The 10,474-nt window shown below is 38.6% G+C and overlaps 1 protein-coding gene across 2 annotated transcripts; it reads left to right on the top strand.

Moving 5' to 3' along the window:
* Positions 1-475: 475 nt before the first annotated feature.
* coro2ab (coronin 2Ab) lies at positions 476-10,445 on the top strand. Of its 2 annotated transcripts, XM_067372310.1 has the most exons (10): positions 476-1,785; positions 1,871-1,987; positions 3,501-3,650; positions 4,001-4,168; positions 4,299-4,598; positions 5,218-5,314; positions 5,397-5,509; positions 5,996-6,089; positions 6,650-6,852; positions 6,934-10,445. In XM_067372310.1, exons 1-10 carry the CDS (start codon positions 1,591-1,593, stop codon positions 7,057-7,059), a joined length of 1,563 nt encoding a protein of 520 aa, XP_067228411.1. In that variant the 5' UTR covers positions 476-1,590; the 3' UTR covers positions 7,060-10,445. The 2 variants fall into 2 exon arrangements, with proteins under 2 accessions (XP_067228411.1, XP_067228412.1); XM_067372311.1 differs by lacking the exon at positions 6,934-10,445 and having other exon boundaries at positions 6,562-6,790.
* Positions 10,446-10,474: the final 29 nt, after the last annotated feature.

Here is a 10,474-nt window from a genome sequence, read left to right as displayed (position 1 = left end):
CGATATTTTCAGATTTGTTTACTTGCAATTGCAAAAAAAAGTCAGATTTGTGAGGTAAAAAATCGCAGTTACCATTTTTATTTTGTGGCAAAAACAAAAAACAAACACGTTCTTAATTCACAAATTATTATATCTAAGGTTTTTTGAAAAACAAAAAAACGCCCCATTAAGGACTGTATTTTTTTCTGTGAAACAAAAGTTAAATGTGTCTAGAATCGTTATTCTAGTTTTCATTGACAATAAACCAAGTGTAAAAAAAAATGCTCATTTTAGTTATTTAATTAAGTTTAGGCTGAACACCAATCCTCATTTTGGCTGCGTGAGATTCTCCAGCTTTGTTGTTGTTGAGCTGTTGAAGCTCCGCCTTCTTCTGGAAAGTGGAGCTCATTTGCATTTAAAGGGACACACACTAAAACGGCGTGTTTTTGCTCACGACCAAATAGGGGCAAATTTGACAAGCTATAATAAATGATCTGTGGGGGATTTTGAGCTGAAACTTCACACACACATTCTGGAGACACCAGAGACTGATATTACATCTTGTGAAAGGAGCGTTATAAGTCTCCTTTAAAACACTTTGTTTTCTTACTGCTGAAAGTTAGATTATTTTCTGTGAAATCTGTTTTCTCACAACAACAAAACATTTATCTTGACTTCATCTAGTTATTTTGTGTTGTTTTATTTTGTGAAGCTCCAAGGACGCAACGATCAAAACATACAAATGAGATCCTGTGAATTCATACGAATTCTGAATTGTAAAATGGTTACGAATTGCATTGAGATCATGTTAAAAAGACTTCCCTTGTTCTGCGGAAAGCAAAAGAAGATATTTTGAGAAATGACACAAGAGCAAATGATGTCATGGTGTTTTTTGAACTGTGGTCTCAGACTCTGAAGCTGATTATTTTAGTTAATGACACGGACGCACCGTTTCAGTGCAAAGATGTCTAAGATGTTTACTTTCTGTAGATTATTGCTCAGCGCGATTCTTGAATCGTGTGACGCGTGAGTCTTTAATGAGGTCTAAAGGTTTTTCAAGGGGATGAGTTTGAACAGAAGCCTTTAAAACTTCAAAGGTTTTTTTGGTAGTAGGCCTAAATGTAGGCTGGATTAGATTTCATTTAATTGTATTTTAGGCCTAACTGGTTTAAATGCGCTGGTGATGATTGTGGAAAATGCTGAACGGTTCAGTGGACTGAATAATGTGAGTTCAGCGGCTGACGGACGGCGTCATTGACACTGACTTGAGTTAGGCTGGCCTGAGATCCGCGTGTCGTGATGGAGAAAGTTGTGCGAGCGCGAGAATGGCTTCAGGTTAAATGTCAGATGTTTGGTCTTGTAACAGCTTGTAAAGCAATCTCCCTACAGCATTAAAGATTCATCCTCCAAATTTGTAGGATTTTCAATGATTCATGAGCTGGAAAAATCCTTAATGTGACGCTGATCTTCAGCCAAAACATCATTGTTTCGACCAAACACACACTGGGAGGAACAAAACCACAGTGCTGAACGACATGATGAATATTTCAACACCGCACCACTTCCTCATCCACACACACATCCCGTCTCATTGTGTGTGTGTGTTTTCAGATGTCCCAGCGTTACTCCCGTGGGACGTTTCATCATGTGATCGGGAAGGCGGCGGTTAAGGGGCGGTGTTACCGTGGGCTGTCAATCACACGCAGCGTCCAGGACAACCAGTTCTGTGCTGTCAATCCACGATTCATCGCCGTGGTGACAGAGTGTACAGGAGGCGGGGCCTTCATTGTCATTTCTGTCCGTCATGTAAGGCCACACCCCCTTTGACCCAACACCACAAGCCTGTTCTGGTCCAGGGTGTGTGTGTCAGTGTGTGTTGTGTGTGTTTCAGACGGGCCGTGTGAGTCCTCTGCATCCGCGTGTGTGCGGTCACAGCGCTCGAGTGCTGGACGTCAAGTGGGACCCGTTTAACGACCTGCGCATCGCGTCCTGTTCGGAGGACTGTACGGTCAGTTTCCATGGTGACCTGTTCAGTATCCATGACAAAACGATCGTCCTGTCATCATTTACTCGGCCTCACGTCATTCATACCTGCATGAACAACCCGATGGAAAAATGCACCTGTTTTACATGGAAGCTTATTCCCGCCACAGAATAAAAAAACATAAAAAATGGCAAATTTTTCTCACAATTCAGACTTTCTCACCACTTTTGAGTTTAAAACTCATAATTCTGAAAAAAAAAGTCAGAATTGTGTAAAAGTCGCAAATACTTTTTTAAAAATTTATTTTATTCCGATTCAGAAACAAAAAGACATAACTGCGATATGTAACCTCAGAATTGTGAGAAAAAAGTAAAAATTGAGAGATGAAAACTTGCAATTGCGAGTTTATAAAAGAAAAAAAATTATCAAAATTTTTTTTTTTTTTTTTTGCAATTCTGGCTTTATGAGAATTATGAGAACAAGTCAGACTTTGGAGATAAAAAGTTAAATGTTAATTCGCAATTGCAAGAAAACTCACTTAAAACTTACTTTTGAACCCCAAAAAACAGATTGCCGAGAAGTCGAAAAAAAGTTGAAATTGTGAAATGTAACTGCGAGTTTATAAAAGAAAAAAAAACCCTTACCTCAAAATTCTGACTTTTTTTCAGAAATGCAAGTAAAAAGTCTGAATTTCAAGATAAAAAGTCGCAATTACTTTTTACATTTTTTTATTCCATAATTCCATTCCATTTATTTATAAAAGAAAATTCTGACTTTTCCAAACTGTGAGAAAAAAGTAAAAAAAAATTCTTCATTTTTCTTGCAATTACAAATTTATATCACAATTTTTTTCAGAATTGCAAGAACAAAAGTCAGAATTATGAGATTTAAGCTAAAAAATTGTGAGAAAGAAAGTCTGAATTGTGATTGTGAAATTCACAATTACTTTTTTAATTGTTTTATTCCGATTTACAAAAAAACAGATGTAAGCGAGATGTAACCTCAGAACTGTGTGGAAAAAAGTCAAAAGTGTGAGATGAAAACTTGCAATTGTGCGTTTATAAAAGAAAAAACAAAGTTTTATCTCAAAAAAAAAAATAAAACGTTTATTTCTATTCTGGCTTTTTTTTTTACACAATTACGACAAAAAGTCTGAATTTTGAGATAAAAAAAATTAAAAATGGCAACTTTTTATTCCATGGTGGAACACATAAAAAAAAAATTGCAATGTGTAGAAAAAAGTTAAAATTGTAAGATGTAATTGCGAGTTTATAAAAAAAAAAAAAAAAAAACTTATCTCACAATTTGGACTTTTTTATGGCAGGAAGAAGCTTCCGTATAAAATAGGTGCATTTATCCGGCGGATTGTTCATGCAGGTTTGACTGACATGAGGGCGAGTAAATGATCTTCACTCGCAGCTGCAAGAAAAAAAGTCATAATTGTGAGAAAAAACTCATGATTAACTTTTTAAATTTTTTTTATTCTGTGGTGGGAACAAAAAAGACAAATGCGAGATGTGTGTGTGTGTGTGTGTAGGTGAAAGTGTGGAACATCCCTCCGAACGGACTGAAGGCCGACCTGACGTCGCCCAGTAAGGATCTGCTCGCTCACGGCCGCAGGGTTTCGCTCATCGAGTGGCATCCAACCGCCAGAGACCTGCTGCTAAGCTCCGCCTACGACTGCAAAGTATGACATCACACACACTGTTCCCTGCTGAGTCGTCTACCTAGACGGCTTTGCTCTCTTAACACGCGGCCTCTACAAAAGCATATTTTGGCCGGAATCTAAAGGCCTGTTCACACCAGGAACGATAATTAAATGATAACTATATTAGCGTCCACACAAGCTGACGATATCGTTCTGTTTGAAGACCACAGCGCAGGAGCCCGTTCTCCTCAAACTGTTTAACGATGTCCACTTAAACATTAATTAGTGTCCTTTAGTCTCTGATGTACTGATGCGCTGGATGTAGATCATGTTTCTGACAAGAGTTTGAAACCATCAGTCTGTCAGCAGTGTGTGTGTGTGTGTTGTAGGTGTTTGTGTGGCGTTTAGACGCACCGGAGGTGCCGGTGTGTGTGATAAACACACACTCTGAGCTGGTGGTTTGTTTGAGTTTTAATGCAGATGGAAGTCTGTTGGCCACGGCCTGCAAAGACAAGAAGATCCGAATCATCGAGCCGCGGACTGGACGAGTGCTGCAGGTGTGTGTGTGTGTGTGTGTGTGTGTGTGTGTGTGTGTGTGTGTGTGTGTGTGTGTGTGTGTGTGTGTGTGTGTGTGTGATGACTTACGATAAAGACATAAACTTCATCTGTGATGTTCCACTCGTCCAGGAGTCTTGCTGTGGCTCTCGTAAAGTGTCCAAGATCCTGTTCCTGTGGGATCTGAAGATGCTGGTGTCCACGGGAAACTCTTGCTGGAACCAGAGACAGTTTGCCCTGTGGGATCTGGTAACACACACACTCATGTTCAGTGTTGTGTGTGTGTATTCAGCGGATGTGTTATATGGTGTGTGTGTTTGTCCGCAGGAGGATCTGTCTGAGCCGTTACTGGAGGAGGATTTGGATGGAGGTTCGGGGGTCATTTTCCCGTTTTATGACGCCGACACACACATGCTGTATCTGGCTGGAAAGGTCCATTTTGAATTTTTCAAACTAGTCCTAGACCATTAGTCAGAACTTCACCAAATTTGGCACAGATTGTCTTTAGACAATGCAGACCATAAGTTATCAAATGCTTTCTAGTAGAGCGAACCGTTCTCGTATAACGCAGCAATGAATATGGCGCTGAATTGACATGAGCCTATATTTCTGCAGCGCTTTGGCGTATTGAGATGAAACGTGGTATGTATGATCACCTCCATAAGCTGATTTGGGATAGCACCATCTACTGAGCACAAGATATGATGGCTATTTTTGCTTATAATTGAGAAAACATGAGCATGAGCGTAACCAGCGCTTGAATATGAGCGAGATCCGGGTTCAGCAGTTGATTACATGATTACAGCTAATGATCTAGAGACTTAAGAGCTGTTTGCAAAAGATGTTTTATTAAGATTAATATCCACACATCAACTTTGAGGACAAATGTTCACTTGCTGCCTAATATCTCCACCCACTAACAGGTGCCGTGATGAAGAGATGATCAGTGTTCTTCACTTCACCTGTCTGTGCTCATGATGTTATGCCTGATCGGTGTGTGTTTGTCCTGGAGAAATGATTTTTTGCAGTGTGAACTGTGTCTGTGTCACAGGGCGATGGTAACATTCGCTATTATGAGGTCAGTGCGGTGAAACCCTACGTTCACTTCCTGTCTGAATATCGCTCTCCGTCCCCTCAGAGAGGCTTGGGTACGCACACATATAGAGTGATGCTGACATGAGCGCTGCTGTGCTCCGGTCTGGACTCTCATTGGTTGGCTCGTGTGTTTAGGTGTGATGCCCAAGCGTGGCCTGAACATCAGCGTGTGCGAGGTGTTCCGATTCTACAGGCTGCTCGCCGTCAAAGACCTGCTGGAGCCACTGAGCTTCTGTGTGCCGCGGAAGGTAAGAGCGCGACTGACACGAGGGCTGGTGGGAGGAGCTTATGTGTGGGAGGAGCCTGTTTATAGGAGGAGTCTGTGTGAGGGGGAGTGTATGTGGGAGGAGCTTGTGTGTGGGATGTGTATGTGGGAGGAGCTTGTGTGTGGGATGTGTATGTGGGAGGAGCTTGTGTATGGGAGGAGTGTGTGTGGGAGGAGCCTGTATGTGGGAGGAGCGTATGGAAGGACTCAGTTTATGGGAGGAGCCTGTTTATAGGAGGAGTCTGTGTGAGGGGGAGTGTATGTGGGAGGAGCTTGTGTGTGGGAGGAGTGTGTGTGGGAGGAGCCTGTATGTGGGAGGAGCGTATGGAAGGACTCAGTTTATGGGAGGAGCCTGTTTGTAGGAAGCGTGTATGTGTGGGAGGAGCCTGTTTATGGGAGGAGTCTGTATGTGGAAAGTTTCCCAAGTAAATGAAGTTGTGATGGAATGTGATGTTTTTGTTTCTGTCAGCAGTCTGAGGGTTTTCATGCGGATATTTATCCCATGACAGCAGCCAATGAACCAGCCATGACCGCAGACGAGTGGCTGATGGGGCAGAACAAAGGTGAGTCAAACCTGATCACATAATCAACAAAAGTTTAAAAAGTACAAAAATTCATGGTATAAAAAACGAAATGAAATCTGTGCATCACATAAAGCGATCGTATCCCATCAGAAGACTAAATCGATTTTCATTTGTTTCCAAAGATCAACAAAAGCCTTTCAGGCTAGAACAACATGAGGGCGAGTAAATGCTGCCTTAAAATAACCATCCAATATTATATTGTGAACAATAAACCCAAATAACTACATCTGTTTCAAATGGACACGCCCCTTACGATGTCACAACTTTAGTTTCCCACTAGTAAAAGCTGGTATTGTATATTACGAATATTGTTGGAACTTTGACGAATCCCTTTTGTTTCTCTTCTGTAAGTCGCTTTGGATAAACGCGAATGCTGAATGCATAAATGTAAATGCTTGGTCATTCATGAGATCTGAACTCATAATTATGATATTTCCGACTCCACTTTAAGGGCACATAAATGGTAGCAGATCAGCCCCTTTTGGGTGGACGGTCCCTTTAAAGGTGTCATAAAGATGTACGAGCTGCTCCTCCTGCAGGGCCACTACTGATGTCTCTGAGACCTGGAGCTGAAGCGCTCAACACCAGCCCAACTGAAACAGAGACACCAGCCTATCAGGACACAGAATACCCTCCTGACATCATCGCAGACTTGCAGGACTGGACGGAGGACGACACCCAAAGCCATGACTGGATCTCCTCACGCACATGCTGCGATCTGAACCGGACCGAACCCCCGGAGGTCAGACACAAACAACGCTGTCATGTCATGTAGTATTCTCAAAGGTCAGAGGTCGTAACGCTCTGTGCTTGACTCTCACAGGTGTCGCTTCACCAGCGGAAGGAAACTCAAGATCTGCTGGAGCAACTCAAGCAGAGAGATGATAAAATACGAGAACTGGAGCTGGAGCTGAAGAACATGCGCAACCACATGAGAGCGTCCTTCTGATGGCAGCCAATCACAGCACAGACTGCCAATCACAGCAGCCAATCAAAGAAGAGAATGTGGAAAACATTGAGTCCTATGAACTGTTGTGAGGAATCGTCTGTGTAAATACGGTTCATGTTGATTCATTATATATTTGTAAGATATTTATTTTTGGACTGAATTATTAGTTCACAACAAGGACTATAATGATAATGATATAAATAACAATAATGATAAGATTTCAACAATTGCTTTCTCTTCACACAAATTTTGGAATCTTGGGGAAAAAAAGAAGGTATTTACGACTTTTTAATCTCACGTTCCTGACTTTCTCTCACAATTCCTTGAACTTGACTATATTACTCACAATTTCACGTTTATTTCTCAAGTTTATATCTAAACTTGCAATTTCGATTATCAAAAGTCAGAATTGTTGGATATAAACTTGTAATTACAAGAAATAAAGTCAATATTGCGAAATAAACTTGTAATTGGTGAGAAATAAAGTAAGAATTGCACAATAAACTTGTAAATACAAGAAATAAAGTTCGAAATGTGAAATATACTCAATTACAAGAAATAGAGTCAGAATTATGAAAAATACTCATAATTACAAGAAATAAAATCATAATTGTGAAATAAACTCGTAATTACAAGAAATAGTCATAATTTTTAAATAAACTCGTAATTGGTGAGAAATAAAGTCAGAATTGCAAAATAAACTTGTAATTACAAGAAATAGAGTCAAAATTGTGAAATAAACTTAATTCTAATAAATAAAGTCAGAATTGTAAAATATACTCGTAATTACAAAAAAAATCAATTGTGAAATATACTTGTGATTACAAGAAATAGATTTGTGAAATAAACTCATAATTAGTGAGAAATAAAGTCAGAATTGCACAATAAACTTGTAATTACAAGAAATAGAGTCACAATTGTGAAATAAACTTGAAATTATAAGAAATAAAGTCAGAATTGGGAAATATACTCAATTACAAGAAATAGAGTCCGAATTATGAAATATACTTATAATTACAAGAAATAAAATCATAATTGTGAAATAAACTCGTAATTACAAGAAATAGTCAGAATTTTGAAATTAACTCGTAATTGGTGAGAAATAAAGGCAGAATTGCAAAATAAACTTGTAATTACAAGAAATAGGGTCAAAATTGTGAAATAAACTTGAAATTATAATAAATAAAGTCATAATTGTAAAATATACTCGTAATTACAAAAAATCATAATTGTGAAATATACTTATAATTACAAGAAATAAAGTCAGATTTGTGAAATAAACTCGTAATTGTAAGAAATAAAGTCAATATTGTGAAATAAACTCATAGTGAGAAATAAAGTCAGAATTGCACAATAAACTTGTAATTACAAGAAATAAAGTCAGAATTGCACAATAAACTTGTAATTACAAGAAATAAAATCATAATTGTGAAAAACTCAATAACAAGAAATAAAGTCAGAATTTTGAAATTATTTCTCACCAATTACGATTTTAAGTCAGAATTGCGAAATAAACTTGTAATTACAAGAAATAGAGTCAAAATTGTGAAATAAACTTGTAATTACAAGAAATAGATTTGTGAAATAAACTCGTAATTGTGAGAAATAAAGTCAAAATTGCAAAATAAACTGCAATTAAAAGAAATAAAGTCAATATTGCGAAATAAACTTGTAATAGGTGAGAAAAAAGTCAGAATTGCAAAATAAACTTGTAATTACAAGAAATAGTCAAAATTGTGAAATAAATAAAAAAATTTGAAATTATGAGAAATAAAGTCAGAATTGTGAATTATAATCATAAATCTGACAAATAGAGTCAGAATTATGAGTTTTTAAAGTGGCTTCACTGTGAGCTGTGCTTCATACATCGCTACAGACAGCACACAATCACTAGTGTGACCTCACCTTCAGTGTTCCTGTCCCTGCTGTGAACGGGCCTTTAAACACTCAGAAATAACCCACCAGCCCTTATATTTAAAAAAAGTTTATTAAATGACCCATTACGGCCTGTAAAACACTAAACATCCACTAACAAACACCCAGAACTCCTGATTGGACCCAGAGCCGCTTTCATCATCATCATCATCATTACAGTACAGTGATTTCATTACTACATCTACGTCTGTGCTTGTGTGTGTTATTGCTCTGAAGTTCAGTGCGTCTGTGCTCACACAAACAGCACACGAAATCAAATAAACATGATTCATGCACTTACAGAAACACGTCCAGAATCGTATTTATTCATCATTCACGATGTGTTTTTACATCTAACATTTTTAAATGTCACTACTTGTTTCAGAACGTTCAGAGAACATTCAAAAGTAACGTTCCCATAACGTTTGAAGAATGATCAAATGGAATGTTCCTTCAGTGTTCACATATAACCAAGCAAAAACATTTTGAACATTCAGATAACATTAAATAAAATAACATTTTTGTTAGCTGGGAATTCAAAATTTAAGCAAGTAAAATGGATGAACTAATCAGTGATTGTTAGATTGTGATCTCGCAGAATTCGAATTGGCTGGTTCTGATTCACTGATTGTAAACTCGCAGATTGCCTGAATTTCATCGCTTCTCACAGTGTCACATCCAAACAGAGAAAACAGAATTGCAGTAGAATATCTTTGAACATGCTAATTGTTCTGTCCAGCCATGCATAAGCTCTTTATTGTGTGGAAGACTAGCGGAGTAATCAGAGCTGTCCGCCGCAGTGCATTTTGGGTAGCGTCTTTGATTTGACCTCTCTTGCTGTTTGGTTTAAAGGTGGCAGTGCCAATCAAAGCTTGACCTTTGACCTTGATACCCTGAGGAGGACTGTAAACTCTATTGAACTGAGCGAAGGCTTGTCTCTGTCACTCAGAATACCTCATGTAGTGGTTTCCCATGAGTCTTTGTGGTGTCAGACTGAGTTTCTGAGGAACTTCCTGTTGCTTTTTAAAGTCACTCACAGTATCAGTCGGTGTGTGTGTGTGTGGTTTCCAGTTAGTGTTCAGTTAACGTTCAGTGCAGCTCATTTTCATAGCTGCCCACGGTTTTTCCGACGCATTTCCTGTTGAAACAGGAAGTTGGGACACATCAAAGTGCTGGTCCTGTTGAAGGGCACGTGACTGTCACATGGACGCATCGCTGCCGCTGTTTAACCTAGCTGTTGTGAGCAGAGAAAACCAGTCGATGTCTGTTTCGGCCCAAACCGCAGAAATACACGGTTGATATTCAGCAGGAAGAAAAGAAAACCTGCTTTCAGAACCACATTTACACATCCATAATTCTCATTAGAGATTCATAAATACTGCAGAACAACGTACAAAACAAAAAATACAAATACAAAACGGTATTAAAAAAATACTATCATGACATATAAATACTATTTAAATAATAGATCATCTCTAATGAGAATTTGGACTAATTGAGT

Source organism: Chanodichthys erythropterus, chromosome 20 (genome assembly GCF_024489055.1).
Source record: "Chanodichthys erythropterus isolate Z2021 chromosome 20, ASM2448905v1, whole genome shotgun sequence".
Taxonomy (NCBI): domain Eukaryota; kingdom Metazoa; phylum Chordata; class Actinopteri; order Cypriniformes; family Xenocyprididae; genus Chanodichthys; species Chanodichthys erythropterus.
The sequence above is the reverse complement of the archived record's forward strand: the minus strand, read 5'-3'. Positions and strand labels throughout refer to the sequence as shown.